At 42.2% G+C, this 16794-nt stretch overlaps 2 protein-coding genes and 1 long non-coding RNA gene across 3 annotated transcripts; 1 reads left to right on the forward strand and 2 right to left on the reverse strand.

Moving 5' to 3' along the window:
- Positions 1-90: 90 nt before the first annotated feature.
- Positions 91-4367, reverse strand: LOC311020210 (inositol-tetrakisphosphate 1-kinase-like). The gene is made up of 10 exons (XM_084020138.1): positions 4122-4367; positions 3804-3828; positions 2049-2171; positions 1757-1874; positions 1569-1670; positions 1236-1276; positions 963-1128; positions 717-784; positions 426-588; positions 91-346 (listed from the first exon to the last, which is right to left on the reverse strand). The coding sequence occupies exons 1-10, from the start codon at positions 4202-4204 to the stop codon at positions 210-212; spliced, it is 1026 nt and encodes a 341-aa protein (XP_083876264.1). The 5' UTR covers positions 4205-4367; the 3' UTR covers positions 91-209.
- A 137-nt stretch (positions 4368-4504) lies between these two features.
- On the forward strand, positions 4505-8202 carry LOC311020217 (proteasome subunit alpha type-6-like). Its single transcript, XM_084020146.1, has 7 exons — positions 4505-4738; positions 5162-5256; positions 5628-5709; positions 5964-6119; positions 6259-6437; positions 7148-7242; positions 7688-8202. The coding sequence occupies exons 1-7, from the start codon at positions 4663-4665 to the stop codon at positions 7743-7745; spliced, it is 741 nt and encodes a 246-aa protein (XP_083876272.1). The 5' UTR covers positions 4505-4662; the 3' UTR covers positions 7746-8202.
- Positions 8203-9438: 1236 nt separating this feature from the next.
- Positions 9439-16546, reverse strand: LOC311020224. Its single transcript, XR_014597885.1, has 2 exons — positions 15308-16546; positions 9439-9901 (listed from the first exon to the last, which is right to left on the reverse strand). It is a non-coding gene; the product is annotated as an uncharacterized lncRNA (long non-coding RNA).
- Between the last annotated feature and the right edge of the window lie 248 nt (positions 16547-16794).

A 16794-nucleotide genomic window follows, 5' to 3' on the forward strand; every position in this document is an offset into this window, starting at 1 on the left:
ACAAAAAAAGTCATTAGTGTCGTTTACATAGAATAGAGTTTAAGATCGAGTCATGTCGCAGACTTCATACAAACAACGGATTAGAATGGAAGCAAAGTCATGGAAACAGCTGTGTTTGGTCCCAAAAAGACAATGAAAAAAGCCAATTACGATGAGAGTAATTGATGATGGGAAGTTGATGAAACAGTACAGTGTGTTCCTGAGGTGACTTAAACGCCAGTTGTTGCGGCAGATGGACTTCCTGTGTTCTGTGTTGACTCAGGAGAGCCAGCGGAGGCCTGTTTGTCCAACACCGACTCGATGTGGCTGAGCAGGGAGGAGAAAAACTGGGGCACTCCTTCGTAACCTGGTGGAGAGAGCAGTGTGTCAGAAACATGGCCGTGTGTGTGTGTGTCCCTGCATGCGTGTCTGTGCAGCTGCAGTACCTGGGAAGATGTTGATGTCGATGACCGTGAGGGTGTGTGTGTGTATGTTGATGATGACGTCCACGCCGAACAGGGCCATGTCGAGCTGAACGCGGAGCTCTCTGACCAGGGCGGCCACGGCCTCAGAGCTGGGAGGAGGCAGGCACGGCATCTGCTCATCCAGCTTATTGATCATGAGGAAAAAGGATTGGATTTTAACTCAGTCAGGTACCAAATGCTACTTGTAAACTCTGCCTATTTGAGCAGGTTTGCAGAGATAGCCCGTGGGTTGCCAACATTATTATTACTTACTGCTGTGAGATCAGAGCTGGACTCCGGCTTGGACACCTGATGACTGTTGAAAAAGATGGTCTTCCTGTCTGCAGGCAGAGAGAAATCACAACTGGGGTGGATACAGGGAATAGATAAAGCACAGAAAAACAAGGTAACATAGGCCAAGGCAGGACAAGCAAGGACAATACATGACAGGAAAGGACACGGCAGGAAAGGAAAGGCATGTAAATATCTCATGTAGTCGTAGGTCTGGAGCAGACTGACCACAGGGACCGGGGGGGAAGTTCTTGAGTGAAGGCCTCTCTACGCAGAAGTGTCTGTCTCCCACCACGAACACTTTGTGCAGCACAGCTCCGTGGTTGACGAAGCTCTGGAGCACACAGGGTGGATGGACGTCAGCCAGACTCCCTGCACTGAAGATCAGAGACATCTGCAACACGCACACATGTTAGCGAACAGAGAGCAAATGACCAAATTCCGAATAAAAAGAAAAAAAAGAAGCAAAAACACGACTGCAAATTTGAGCAAACCACTCACCTCATGGGAAAGTGAGCCATGTGCCACTCTGGTTTTACAAACTGGGGTCAACAGAGAAAAAGAGGAAGTGTTTGTGGGTTCTGTCATACTTCATGAGGAAGATAAAAAGGGAAGATAATTGAAGATAATTGAATTCAGCAGCATGAGAAGAAGCAACGACCACAAACCTACTCCCAAATAATTAGATAATAATAATAATAATAATAATAATAATAATAATATTAGCTTTCAGGCTCCACATACAGGCACACAGAAACTGAGAGAAGACTCAAGTTATGAAATATGCAAATTAAATAAGTAAGGAAGTGAAAAGTGTCTAGACAGTGAACTGACTGAGAGGAAAGCTTAGGACTTGGGTCATCAAAGCCTGCTGAATGGACGACAGGTCACTGGCACTATGGATCTCTAGGTAAGGAGGACTGCAGATGCGCCAGTCTGTTGGGTAGAATATCATAGGAAAGACGTGTTAAAATCTACAAGCAGCAGTAGACTACAATATATACCAGGAGGCTGCAGTTCACCTCGGAGGGAATTGTGCAGCTTGCTCATGATCTGGTAAGAGGCAAAGCGGTCTAGAAGCTGGGTCATGGCGGGCAGCGGGTCCAGAAGCACTGTGCCAGGATGAGCCGACACATAGCTCTGGAACAGAAAGACAGACGGAAGGATTTGTTTCATTTTAGGCATGAATGACTAATGGCTAATTAACAAGATGCTAATACAGATGCAGAAACAATTAACATTCTACCCCGAAAAAAATGCCTCTGTGTGACAGATGCAAAACAAGAAACGAACCAACAATTACACTTCCTTTACCTGGAAGTTGGCGAGGAGCTGCTTCGATTGGCTGTCATGCTCAGCCTCCACGATGACATCAGACAGCTTGTGAACGATGACGTCGAAGGGTCCCTGGGGCACCAGTGGCTGAGTGAGGTCAATCTGACAGTGGAAATATACTTTTACGTCCTTGTATTGGGTAATACTGTAATGTTGGGTAATGCATGTAAAGATGTCTGGTATACTACATTATATATCTGACATTTCTGTGTTGGTGAGCAAGAGAACGGTCATCAATGATGCACTCATTTCAAGTGGTAAACTGAAGATTACGTTTTTTTTTTTTATCAATAATCAGAAAAACACGTTTTAAAAATAATAAACCAACTCCTGTTTAGAATCAAAGAACATAAGGACTCCTGACTCGAGTGTATACAATAAAGCAGACGTTCCATTGTCATTACAGACCAGTCACAGCAGGAAAAGCAGGTGTAACCACTAACAACGATAATAGCTCCCACAGAAGGGCCCCGTCGCTGGCATGCCTGCAGCATAATTCATCTTACTAGTTCCACCTGTGCTTAATGTGACCTGCATGTGACGACGTCCAACACGTGACATGAATCATTTCAGCAAAACGTTCTGCGTATTGTAAGTAATGTTCAAAGGCTTTTGCTGTCTATTTGAATACTTTAATAGTGTGTTTCTCATTTCAGTTTAGGTCAACATTTTTTCACGAGGGTCACATAAAACAAAAGCCACTGCCCTAAATGATTTAACGTTGGGAAAAAATAAGAAGAATAGAAAAATAAATAATGTATTTAACTTTAATTAAACTGAATAATGGGCAGTACTGAAAGGTACATACGGGTTAATGTGTTTCTGGAGACACCTGCTGGCTGAACTACAAAAGAAGCCAGGTTGCCAGGTTTTTGTAGTTTTGTCTCTCTGTCAGCAGACATATTTTATCATTGTGACGTCACAACCATGTAACATTGTGTACAGGCAAAGTCCCGCCTATTATGGTGGATCAGTCTTGGACCTTATTTTAAAATATATATAAAAAAAACAAAAATATAAAAATATCTACGGTCAACGGTGATAGACAAAAAAACAATTTGGTCTGTGCCATGAATTACATGTTTTTTTTTTTTGAGAGCTGTAGTTCACACAAAATCAATGGTACAACAACAAATCTAGTATAAAATGCAACTTTCACGACTAGCACGATTATCTTATGAATTGACAAACATCATAATGTGTAATTCAAATTTAAAAGGGATAATAAATTAAAAAAAGAAGTGTCTTGCTGTTGACTAATAGGGGATGGACTTTGCCTCTCTGGTGTGTACTTGAGATCAACATGATGGATGACTTCAAAGATGGGTGTGGTCTGAGCAAGAGGGGGGAAGGAGCAATCTTTACACCCCAGACCCAGCTAGAGTGATTGCATGACGGTGCCAATGTGCGTGGCTGCTCCTTATGACATGCATACAGCGTGGGGGATGATGTCATCATCAGTGTATGTAAAAGTCTCCCCGTCCAGATATTCACATGTAGTGAAATGTCTGAGTGGTAGCAACCAGGCAGCCATTGTTCACTTTTCAAGCAGGGGTTGCAGGTGGCTATGACATGGATTAGCCTACGAAAGTTGTTGACATCTGTACATGACACACACCACGGTGTGTGTGTGTGTGTGTGTGTGTGTGTGTGTGTGGGAGTTGTGGCCTAATGAATTGAAATGACAAAGATCGTATCTATTTAATGTATGTGTGGAGGAATAAAAACACTTACCTCCACCACTTCAACTCTGTGGCTCCTGTGGGGGAAAATACTGACATGTTGATATTTAAATGGCATGTGTAGCAATGAATGCTCATACAGCTCATGTTATATAAAATAATAAGTATTGATAAATAATCGCTTACATTAGGATGTTGTAACAGCAGTCATTTTTTGTTATTTTTTTTGGTAATCAATACATTCCTCATTTTGCTTTGGCAGCCCATTGATCATCTAAGGGGCCCCCACTGTGAGAACATGAATGGGGCCCCATTCACTCCCTTTACCAGACAGGCTCTGAAATAAGTTAAAAGTCGACTTTCAACTTACGCACAGAAGTCTGCAAACGCGTCCAGGTTCATCCTCCTGCGTTTCTTATCGCTGAGACAGAAGCCAACTCTGCGGCCCGACATTTGGCTGCGCGTCTGGTCGCCGCCAGCAGCCGAGTGACGGGAGACGGACGGAGACGGGGACGTCGGAGCCAGCTCTCCATTCAACCCTCCCACTAGTATTTCGCCTGACACACAATCCCCGGTGGCTTTTTAAGAAGCGCCTCTCGAGACGCGCGAGTGAAAAGGACCGAGAGAGGGGGCCAGTCTAACTGGTAAAGTCACTTGACTTCCTTATTGCTGCCATCCAATAGAAAAAAAATAAAAAATGTGGCGAGTCAGGGAACTGAACTGGAACTGAAAGAGAAAGTAAAATAAAACTTCTCTCCACATTGTTCTGCTTCTGCTCAGCCATGTTTCCCTGCGAACTGACCGTCTAAGAGGGAGGATACCACCATTATACAGGACGATAGGACATATAGAGATACATCCAGGGGTGTGTGAAGTTCATCTGAGGTCACGGGGAGAAGAAAAAAAAAAAAATGTCCCGCGGTTCAAACGCAGGTTTCGACCGACACATCACCATATTTTCACCGGAGGGCCGCCTTTATCAAGTCGGTAAGAGAGAGGCACTTTTTCCTGTGTTTTAGTCCTGGAGTATGAATGTTAATACCGCATAAAAGTACAGTTACTTGCACTATTGTTAAACAACGCATTACAATGCAGCTACAGTCGTTAGCTAAAGTCGTTAGCTAAATGTGTTAGCTTGTTAGGTGCAATTAGCATAAACGTTTGCACCCAAAGTTTCTCTTTTTTTAGGACTTTATACCTGCACTTTTTTAACAAAATACACTCAAAAATTCTGGATTTGATTCCACAGGTTCAAATTTGAGAAATTCTGTTGTACTCAAATATATCTTAACAATGACTGCTTAACTTTTTATACTTTTTTTTTTTGGATGCACGGGATATGAAATATCCTGTAAGTGTTACATTAAAAAACATTCAATTTTTTTTTATAACGTTTTATTCTGTATGCAGAGTATGCCTTCAAAGCCATCTCCCAGGGTGGGCTGACCTCTGTGGGGGTCCGGGGGATGGACAGCGTTGTGGTGGTCACACAGAAGAAAATACCTGTGAGATATTACACACACACACACACTTGGATGATGATGATGATGATGATGATGATGATGGTAATCTGAGTTGAAACAGTGAAGCTCCCACAGGAGTCATGACTCCAGCATTGTGCTGACTTGATGGACAAATATAAGATAAATAAATGCCAGTTCTCTCACATTACCAAGCCAGAGGCGCTGTATTTTACCCATTCCTCGTCAATTTCAAACTCTAAACATCAGCATCAGGATAAGTGGTATCAGGTCATACATAATCTGTTTGTTCTAAAATCAGAGCGTTGATATTTTCACATGCACGGTGATACCTTGATGATATTAATATTGTTTTATAAGCTGGAAGTGACACTCTTTCCTCCCCTCGACTGCAGGACAAACTGCTGGACCCTTCCACTGTGACCAACATGTTCAAACTCACCCCTCGCATTGGCTGCGTGATGACGGGGCACAGCGGTGTGTATCGTCGTTCAAGTAGCTGCGATACTGTGTACTTTAGTTGTTATGTCACAGAAAGCCAATCAAAGTGAATTCCTTTAAATAAAGACGATAAACAACTGTGTGACAATAGTGTAATGTTCCCAGGGCCTTAAAGTCTGTAATCGGTCTTGGTGGTTTGTTTACTGTGATTGTGACTGGAAGATCATATCTATTTATTTTTCATGAAAAGCTATCCTCCCCTCCCCTCCTCTCCTCTCTGTCATGTGCAGGGGACAGTCGCTCCCAGGTTCACCGGGCACGAGTGGAAGCAGGAGAATGGAAATATAAGTTTGGTTATGACATCATGGCAGAGATGTTGTGTCGCCGGTTGGCTGAAATCTCTCAGGTCTACACACAAAACGCTGAAATGAGGCCTCTTGGATGCTGTGAGTGGGGGGTCTTGATTTCCACCTCTTCATACTGTTCTTCATCAACTCTTTTTTGTTCAATCTTCACATCTTCACTACCTTATAATGATGTGATGTTTTTGCACTCCCCTCCTTCTTTCATCCTCCTCTTCTGCAGGTATGATCATGGTGGCTATGGACCCCCAGCAGGGTCCTGTCCTGTTTAAATGTGACCCTGCAGGCTACTACTGCGGCTTCAGGGCCACAGCAGTCGGGGCCAAACAAACGGAGGCCAATAGCTACCTGGAGAAGAAACTGAAGAAAAAGCCAGAGCTGACCCATGACAGGACAGTACAGGTAGCGTGAAACCTAGTGAAGCTCAGCGTGTTCTTAATAACAGGGAACAGTGAGGCTTTTATCTGCTTGAGCAGAACCTGCAAAAACTTTTCTTAGACAGAGAGAGATACAATCTTAGAGGGAACATGAGTTTCAGGCAAAGGAAGGTACGAACTACGTTAAAATCCTTTTCCTTATCGGTCACAGGTGTTAGACAATGGAATGTGTTAGAAGAAGAAGTCAAAAAATCAGCAACACTAAGTGGCTTTAAGAAAAAGTATGTAAATTCAACCGTTGACCGGTACAGATTATTGCATGAGAGTTGAAAAAGGTCTGAGGCACGAATCAGCAGACATGGTGTTGTGTCGGGATGGGAGCATAACTAATGAACATTCTGTACCCAAACAATAAGTTGAACCTGAGAAACTTGTATGGTCCGATGTCAGTTGTACGTAGCAGGGAGTACAGCTCTCTGTACCACCTACTGCTGTAACATGTTATGTCAAATGTCACAAGTAAAAGAAAATGTTATGTCAAATGGAAAATGCAAAAGATAAGATAATATTATGAAGACGATTTTATCCTGTGGGTAATGGGGGCGGGACTAGATAAGCCTTGGCTTCTCCCGCTTTCCCTTTCGGCCATGTGTATTGTATTATTTGAACAAAGTGTGATGATGATGATTTAACTGACCGAAAATAAATAAATAAACTTTCTTTCTTTCGTTCCAGTTGGCGATAACATGTCTGTCCTCTGTCCTGTCCTTGGACTTCAAGGCCTGTGAGCTGGAGATTGGTGTGGTCACAAAGGAAAAACCAAAGTTCAGGTAACTTCACTCAGAACAACTGTACATTTATTCAAAGTCAATTGGCAGGCATGGGATATAACATTAAGAAGTAATTATTTAATTTCGTGTTTTATTTAGTCACCTGAAAATAAGAATTGACCACTAGAATGCCACCAAATACTGCACACTGACCCTTTAAAATTACAATTTTTTATTATTCTATCAAGTAGTCAGAAGTTGTAGGATGCATTTACACTGATGATTGTATTTGTCCAGCATCTCAGGTAAAGTGTCTTTGAGGATGATGATGATGGATGTCATGACTTAAACAAACAAGTCGATGCCACTCATGTGCATTATATTTTAATGTGATTAAGAAACAGAGAAGTTTTGTTATTTCTTTGAAGTAGGAGATTTTCGAGTTGTTATCTGTTCTCTTGTTATTATTAATTTTAATGTTTCCTTCCCTCCTCACCTCCCCTAGGATGCTGTCAGAGGCAGAGGTAGAAGCCCACCTGGTTGCCATAGCAGAACGGGAGTAAAGGTGCCCTCAAAAACATCAGACCACAATATATCATAGTATTTTTTGTGTGTTTGATTTAGCCCAGTTTCATAGCAGCGATGGTTAACAGTGTGAAGGCACTGGGTGTCCAGGAAGGATAATCATGCACACCTGAAGAGGAAACCTTGACAGATTTCTAGTATTTCACCAAACATTTCTAGTGGACTTTAAACGACAACAAAAAACGTAATATACCCAAATAACGTAATATATGAATTCTTAAAAAAATAATAATTCTGCATTCTAGTTATTTTGTGTGACTTCAGTTGGTTTTGCTCGGATGTGTACAGAATATGTGTCATGCAGCTTGTTTAATACGTTTGTGATGCCATCTGTCATTGCCACTCTTGAAATAGTGCTATAAAAACATCCATCAGACTCCTTGTCAACCCCTTAAAACAACTGTTGTAATAAAATAGAGTAAAAGAGAAGAATAACACTGTCCTGTTTTACTTTAAATTAAATAGTTAATACATTTTTTCCACTGTAATCACTAAAATAGATAGTTTGCCAAATATCTTCATCAAACAACATTCCCCTTATTGCACAGTAGATGGTGTCAGTGAGGCGATGTTACCTGAGGTTGACTGGTAGAAGGTCAGTTCACTGATCAAGGGGGCAAAAACATGAATGAATCCACAACTTACTCCAACAAACGATATTGTGGATTTGGTAATGAGTTTACGAGGGTTTAGCAGCACACTCACTGATGTTCAAACAGGGATAAATAACGGATACTGTCGTAGGAAGTGAGATAAGCATCGCTAATATCAACGTGTGCCGTTGTTTTAGCAGCAATGATAGTAGTAGCACAATATCAACATTGTTGTGTTCTTATAATTTCGATCATACTGAAATGCACACTTCAAGTCGACATTGCGTCCAATCTGTCCGTGTCTGATTATCTTGAGCTACTTCATTTGAACACTAGATGGCAGTGTTGCATAGATCTGCCTCTGACTATTTCAGGACAGTATTCAATATTACTGTGTGTACTTTTCTATTTGGGGACGCCTGTTTTGACTCTAAGTCTATTCGCTGATTGTGTGTGCGTGTGTGTGTGTTCGTGTGTGTGTGTGTGTGTGAGAGGCCAATCCTGGCGTGACATCTTGTGTGCGTGGGGTGGATTGCCGAGTTTCCACTGCAACGACCCACCAATCTGTGGAGACGTCACGGATCAATGCCACGTTCAATTACCGAATGTCTCTTGCAATCTGAGTGTGGAAGCATTTCTGGTCAAACATTTTCACATAAACACATGATGACGGAGAGAACAGCAGTCTGCTTTTAATTCATCAAAAGCTGAAGGTAAACGCGTTGAAAGAAAATGCTGTGGATTTACAGAATTTTGAAATCAAAATCAAAATAACTTTATTACATTCAGACACAATATCATTACAATATTCTCTATCTAACACCAACAAAACTTTCCCCATTCTTACTTACCTGCAAGGCATTGGGTGAGGCATGGTGTGAGTAAGAGTTATTATACATCATTTCTGTGTATTTGAGATAAAGTAAATCTGGAAAGTAACCCAGAATTCAGGGCCTTAGATTTGACTTATAGAATTACTGCACCCTTACAGAATCTGTGCGAGATAAATCCTTTGAAAAGGAAAGAAGGGTAATTAACAAAAAAATGACTGCTCTGTCACAATTACTCACTTCTTGGAGAGAGAGAGACGGGATTGTTAAATAGTGGATGCTGAGTTTGTTGGCAGACACAATTAGGATTTAGGCTGAGAGGCTCGTATCAGTGATTCTCAGTGAGAGCAGCAAAAAGCCCTGCTAGTCTCCTTAAAGCTACTAGTGCGAGACGGCCCTAAGTTACATTGATAGGCCTCTTAACTTAATTCTTGTCTGTGTCCACTTTACCTCACAGGCTGGAGCATTTCATGGGTCAACTGTCGCCCCTTAAATCCAATAAGAGATGCATGTATTTGCATGCAGAGTATGTTTGTTTTCAGGTCGATCAGTAGCAACAATGGGATAGTGGTAAAAGTAAAATGCCTTAGAATGCTTTTGAGTGAAAGAGTTTTGGAAAGGAGGTTGGCGTTGTAGCTGGTGACTTTGAAGTTGCACATCTCGTTGTTTGTCTTTTCATCCTCTTGTCTGGCACTGCATGCTCACGATAACCTGGGAAAACACACAAAAAAAAGAACCACTGTTAGGATCAACGAGGCGACCTTTACTGTAATCATGCAAGCCACAACAATCAGTGTCACCATGTTGTCCCAGGGATCAAACTGGTGGTCATGGACTTGTATAAACTGTATACTGTCCATACTGGAAGGATTATTCATACAGGTCGTTGAATTGGAGCGTGGGGATACATTTACATTTAGGGCATTTAGCAGACCCTTTTGTCCAAAGTGACTTACAATAAGTACATTTGTCGAAAGAAAGAAACCACAACATATCATTGCTGATAAAGTAGTAGCTGGTCAGCAAGGATCTGCTGTCCTGACGTTGGTAGGAAGGTAGATGGCTGCTGTTCCATTGATTGCCTTAAAGGACCGTGCCATCGTCTTGAATTTGATCCTTCAAGTCATTTTGACATTTTGTCACTGTAGGAAATGGTACTTAGTATAGTCCCTGGTAGTCTAAAACCATACACGTTTGTCTCTTTTTTTACCTCTTCTCACACGAACCCTGCCACACTTAAAAACACATGCAATAGCTGATTTCCTTTGCCATGGCGGAAACAGGTTGGGCATGCAACATTGATGTCTCTTTTTAAGTGAACTTGTTAGGAAGGAGTTTTCATTCATTCATGTCTCAGTCCACCTGATGAATTTAAGACCAATGTTCACTGACTTTTAGCTCTGTTTTCGGTCCAGAAATATCTTGCTTTTGTTTTTGTTGCACGCTCCACACTGTTCACCAGCTAACTGCTTACATTGCCTGTTTGCCATTTGGTGCTGAGCAGTCAGTGCTCAGTGGGTTTTCGCAGCTTTTTAGCTGAAAACCACTGCCTGCTGTGGCCAAAAATTAGACTATGAAAGCAGTGAGAGTGAACCAAAACAGTGACGTTGTGAGCCAGACATCATCGCAAATGCTTTGAAGCTCTCTAAAGCTCTGTAAAAGATACAGGTGATGATTCTCTGTCACTTCATCACTACGTTTATAGACATCCAATTCAAATATATATAATATAATATAATCATTTATATACGTTTTTTTTTTTTGCTCCAGACTTTAATTCATTTTCTTAAATCAAAATTCTGTCACTACTGAATTCAGTGTTTTAACAACCTGTGTTCCTTTTCTTTGCACAGACTCCATCTTTGTCACGGCTGTGCTTTTCCTCCAAACATTCCACCACCATCTTTTTCTGCTTCTCTACCTGCTCTTGCCTCACCTGGACTACTACTCCCATCTGTTCACCTCCTCCTCGCCCCAAAATCTTCAGACTCCTACACACCACATTCTCCCTCCTCTCGTTCCTCCCCGCCATCACCCCTTTCCTCCCCCCCATGAATAGGAAATGTTGACCCTGTGGCTGGTGTCACCTGGTACTGGGACTGCCTGCCAAGCTGAATGGGCCGAGGGCATCGGGTAGCCAGGCTGTGTGTGTGTGTGTGTGTGTGTGTGTGTGTGTGTGTGTGTGTGTGTGTGTGTGTGTGTTGGGTCACGGCGTGGGGATTAGGTGTGTGTGAGTGATTGAGGGTGACAGCGGCCCTAGCATTAGGGGCCCTGTGGCAGATTTCATAGGCCTGTTTTAGACACACTAAGCTGGATTTACCAGCAGCAGTGTGTCAGCAGTGATGCAGCCTGCCTGGACCTCCTACAGAACACACACACACACACACAAATACACACATGCACAAGCACACACATGTTGACCCACGTCATCTCTGACCCTACCAATCTACCTGCAACCAGTCCGACCTCCCATCTTTATCTGGGTGGGTTAATTCTATCCGCCCCTTACTGGTAACAGTTAAATATGGCTTCCTGATTTAAAAATGTCCAATTTCCTGGACTTTGTTTCGATCCGTCACACTACAGTAAATATTCTGATGCACTAACTCTGTGGTGCATGCAGACCATGATAGCATGCACTAAGTGCACACCCTGACCCCAAAAGGAAACATTAAGGCCTCAGCCAGTGAAACTTTGCACAAAATCCAATTCATTTTAAAGGAATGACGAAGTAAATCAGAGTACAACCTGCTTTGGTAAACTGGTGGGAACATTGTAGGCCTTTGAAGAGGCACTCAGTGGAGTGAAGGAGTGTTCAACAAGACTCTGGTCCGCTTAGCAATGGATACTACACATGCAGCTGAATCTAAGGGGAAAGTGATCGTTATAATTTTAGCCTTAATAGCCTCTGAAAAAAAATCACATTTTCTGGATACGACTGTTCATCTTCAGCTCACAGTGAAGTTGCATGCTGGGTGCACTGCTTTGTGAGTGAACGCAGGGGGTACGTGAGGCCACTGTGGCATGTCTGCACACACACACACACACACACACCGATGCTTGATTGTGTGCGTTTCTTTGTGCGCACCTTTGTCCCGAGTGGGAGTGATTGTGCATGCACCAGTATGTGCGCCTGCTCCCAGATCTCTTTACAGCCTGTCCATTGTGAGGGGGAAGTGTTGAGCAAGATCCTGACCCACCGGTGGGTACTAATCAGACGCATTCCTTGGGATTAAACAGCCAATTAACAATAAGAGAGCCATTGTAGCCCCTTCTACTTGTGCGTCACAGTTAAAAGGTTTTTTGCGTGTGCGTGCGTGCGTGCAACTCTTATTTGTGATTTTTCTACCAGAATGTTGTCAGATTTGAAATCAACATGCATGCTATAGCTTCATATATATTAAAAAAAAAAGATTACATTTACATTGTGTGCAAAAAAATCTGTGCTGCGAGTGAGAGATGGTGCATTATGGGATCTGCATGCCAAATAAGCGGCGGCAAGTCACAAGACGTGCGTGTTCTTAATGATGCATGTTAATCCAGGGTTTGTTCAGGCACCAGTGGTGAGTCCTGGCCTCAATTACATAGTGATGCAAACAAAATAATTCATATTCCATTCTACCTCCATGAATAGTGTCTTCAATAGCCGTGTGTGTGTGTGTGTGTGCGTGTCTGGGTTGGGTATATGCATCAGTGTGGCACGTGTCGGAGTGTGGCAGAGGATTAGTGAGGCTCAGGGCCTGTTGCTCCACTTCCATGATTACTACTGTCTACTGCCATATGGGGTGGTGGGGGTGCAGGTGGGGGCGGGTGGTCTAAGGGGGGGTAAGCTACTGTACCACACACACACACACACAGTGCCAAAGTACGCATGAATGCATATATGAGCTGTGTTTTAACAATTTGATGATTGTGTGTGTGTTACATAACATATATTGCAATTCCATTTTTAGTTATTTAATGAAATAATGTCTATTTTTCATATTTAAAATCTCAATTTATCATTTTAAATTCATTCCAATTACATATAATTATGAATTAGCAGCAAATAATTAGTTAACTATAAAGAATAGTCGCCTCGTTTTACCAGTTAACAGTTAACAGGAGCTGCATTTAATTGGAGGAAACAACTGATGCACAGAACTTGCACACAGAGACATTTGATGCACTCCACATATAAGAATATACGGTTTAAACAGTCTGGGTATACAAATGCAACCAAAATTGCTCATCTTATCTAATTACTAGTGTATGAGTATGAGGGCATGAACAGGTGTTAACTTGCTAAAACCCCAGACAGTGGTCAATGAGGGGGCTAAATGATGACAGTGAACACACACACACACACACACACCACCTGCTGCTGTCTGCAGCGGATTAGAGATCTGTCTACTCGGAGAAGACAGCAGGACACACATAAACGCAGCAGGGAGTCTACTGTCTGTGAAATTGATCAAGATGCTGAGGCCAGACATTATTTACGGATGAACTCACAGTCACTGTGCACCAAGGACTGCTGGGATTTTTCCATTAACAGAGAGAGAAATGTTACCCAAACTGAGATACCACAGATATCCCATTCTACCAAATGCAATTCTGACAACAGATACTAAAATATATACATCCACGTCCTCAGTGTGAGCCTTAGACCTTCAAGGGATGGGACCGACCACTGTTAGTGGCCTGTTTGCTGTTAATTGAAAGCTGTGTGTTCCTGCTGCAAACCTTAGGTTTGTCTTTACTGATTTTACTGAGTTGATAAAAGTTGGAAGTGTGTATAAAAAAAGACCTGTTGAATTAAGTGAAAGACCGCCATGGGTTTGAGCTTCGTTTTCTCACATGAATTACATCTATGAAGCATGAATGGGACAAAAATGACACATCGTTATAGGAGGGTTATATTAACATCTAGGACCATATAGAAGTCCATCCATCCACCGCTTATCCTGTATTCAGGGTCGTGGGGCCAAATATAAGTACTCCTTAATATATTTCTTTAGTCATTAAAACCAAACTACATAGTCAGTACATGGAGGATAACTGAGAAATTTGTACATTTGTAACAAACCTTTGCAAATGTGTATAAAACACATTTAATCCTAAAATGATAGTAGTAGTAGTGTGGCAATGTGCACTATTGCACTATTAATGTGAAATTGAGCAGCTATTGTGTAACATTACCAAGTGCTAGCAAAATAAAGACATGCTGTTCTCTGTCTATACATAAACCTAGAGGTTATATATATATATAGGCATACCTTATATAGAATGTACACTTGGAACAGTTATATAGTTCATTATATAAGCGACCAGTCTGGGTTTATCTTTAGCCTCGCCCTTGACAGACTGTCGACAATTAACGTCTTACTAAACAACTAGCAAGTCCTGCTAAATGGACACACTGGCATGCGTGCTCCTGCACACGTACATGCTGCACGCTTAACATTACACACACTAATGGCATGTAATGGCGGTCTAACAGCAGGGCCATTTCATGTAACCTGTATGGGACCCTCATCCCATGTTGCCCTTTGTGTTCCTGTGGATGGAAGAGAGGAGTGCTGTGCAGAGAGACACATGGTCTGGCCCGGACTCACGCAGAGTAATCCTCACATCACTTTAATGACTCTGACCTCATTACACACACACACACACAAACATGCACACAAACAATTTTGAGCATACAGACATTGGCAGTAATCATTAATGCCAATTCAAAACGTAGAATCAACCAAATCTCAGGTGTATAACGACAGCGTATCAATAGCTACATCAACAGAAGCAGGATACAGTTCACAGCAAGACCCTGTAAAACCTCGGACTGGGTCTGCACCAGTGCCCCTCCCATACTCCCCCTTTCCCATCTGTCTCTCTCTCTCTCTCTCTCTCTTTTTACACTTGTATCATCACGCTCCACTTCTTGTCCTTCCTTCCACAACTTTCCACACAGTTTCCTCCAGTAACCATTTTGACCTCCACCAGTCCCTCACAGTCAGCACACAACGCGTTCCTCATGGTCCGTCTCCAGCTCAGTCATCACACACACACACACACACACATGCCACTGTGGCCCTCTCTGTCAGCTGCGCTCCTTGCTGCCCCGTAATGCCCCGTTACCTTATCAATAGTGATCGATCCAGCCACAGAAGTGAAGGTCCTTCTCTCTGTCCCCGTGCAGCGAGCACTCGGTTCTCTCTATCCACCCTTCCTCTGTCAATCTGGCCACAAACCCCTCTTTCCTCCCTTTATCCCGAGGTAAGATACTTACTTTTCAGATAAAGCATATTATGATAAATCGGCTGAACTCTGTGCGTGTGTGTTGGTGTGTATGTGTGAGTGTGTAACTGTCACACATACACTAAGCACACGGTGTGTGCGCGCAGAGACAAAAATACAGTGTGTGTATCGAACACCACGATGCCAGAGGTACTTAACAGCTGGAAAAGTGTTAGTGTGTTTATATAATGCGTGTGTGTGGGTGTGTGTGTTTACGTTTTGGGTCTTTTGGGATGGTTGTCATGTGATTTTGTGTCTCCATTATTTAAAATGGACACACAACACAAACGATTAGGAGCTATTTCCTCTTTTTCGTGTTTCCACTATCAACTTCATCACACACAGCAGATTGGAATCTAACTCACATACTAAATGCTGGTTAACCAAAGAGAATTCTGGGATTTTTTTTTTCTTTTTTCATTTCATTACTCTCACTTTTTTCTCTGTAAAGTTATATAGAAATAAAATGACAAAGCCTTTAGTTTCTGTTATAAAAAATAAAAAGGGGGCCAGAAGGCTTTAGAATCAGAATGATGAATGTTTTTTGAAGTCTGAGTAAAACTCCATTTCAATTTGAAATCCATTTTAATGTTTCCGCCTGTTTGAGTGGTTGTACAGCTGATTTAATAGTAAAACATGCTGATGTAACATTCAGGAGCACATACACACACACACCGACACACACGGACGTTGTGTGAGTAGGTTTGACTTTTTCACTATAATTGTCCGAAATGAATGAGTTTGCTCTTTGCCTCTTTGAGAGACGCATGATACACGTTTGCTAATGAAATGGGATGAGAGGAACGGAGCATATGGGCAAATGTTCTCCCATCAAAGTGGGATGGAAGTTGAGGTCAACAAGGGGAATGAAAGAGTTTGGAGAAAATGAAAACTAAATGAAAAATACAATGACTGTGTTTGCCTCTGGGACGTGTGTGCGTGCTTGTTTCAAAATGGGATATTTATGAAATGCTGTGTGTGTGTGTGTGTGTGTGTGTGTGTGTGTGTGTGTGTGTGTGTGTGTGTGTGTGTGTCTGTGTGTGTGTCTGTGTGTGTGTCTTTGTGTGTGTGTGTGTGTGTGTGTGTATGTGTGTATGTGCGTAGGAGTATAGATTAGATGTCCTAAGCTTCTTATGTGCTGGTTGTCCTTAATTTGTGCCTGCTCTGCAGGGTCCTAGTGCGTCCAAGCTACCAGTCCTTCAGTAAAGAGTGTTTTCCACACAAACAACTCAAAACATCACGTCATGGAACAATAAAATATTAATCTTAAAGTGCATTAATATTTCATACTTATATTCTTCGAGGCATATATCATTATGTGCATTTAT

This window comes from Eutrigla gurnardus (genome assembly GCF_963514095.1).
Source record: "Eutrigla gurnardus genome assembly, chromosome: 10".
NCBI lineage: Eukaryota > Metazoa > Chordata > Actinopteri > Perciformes > Triglidae > Eutrigla > Eutrigla gurnardus.

Excerpts from the sequence above, each read along its gene's own strand:
- LOC311020210 (XM_084020138.1), bottom strand. The coding sequence starts at position 4,204 with ATGTCGGGCCGCAGAGTTGGCTTCTGTCTCAGCGATAAGAAACGCAGG. Across the intron at positions 3,829-4,121 it reads GCGTTTGCAGACTTCTGTGC|GAGCCACAGAGTTGAAGTGG; the intron begins GTAAGTTGAAAG and ends TTTCCCCCACAG. Across the intron at positions 1,129-1,235 it reads ATGGCTCACTTTCCCATGAG|ATGTCTCTGATCTTCAGTGC; the intron begins GTGAGTGGTTTG and ends TGCGTGTTGCAG.
- LOC311020217 (XM_084020146.1), top strand. The coding sequence starts at position 4,663 with ATGTCCCGCGGTTCAAACGCAGGTTTCGACCGACACATCACCATATTT. Across the intron at positions 6,120-6,258 it reads AATGAGGCCTCTTGGATGCT|GTATGATCATGGTGGCTATG; the intron begins GTGAGTGGGGGG and ends CCTCTTCTGCAG. Across the intron at positions 6,438-7,147 it reads CCCATGACAGGACAGTACAG|TTGGCGATAACATGTCTGTC; the intron begins GTAGCGTGAAAC and ends CTTTCGTTCCAG.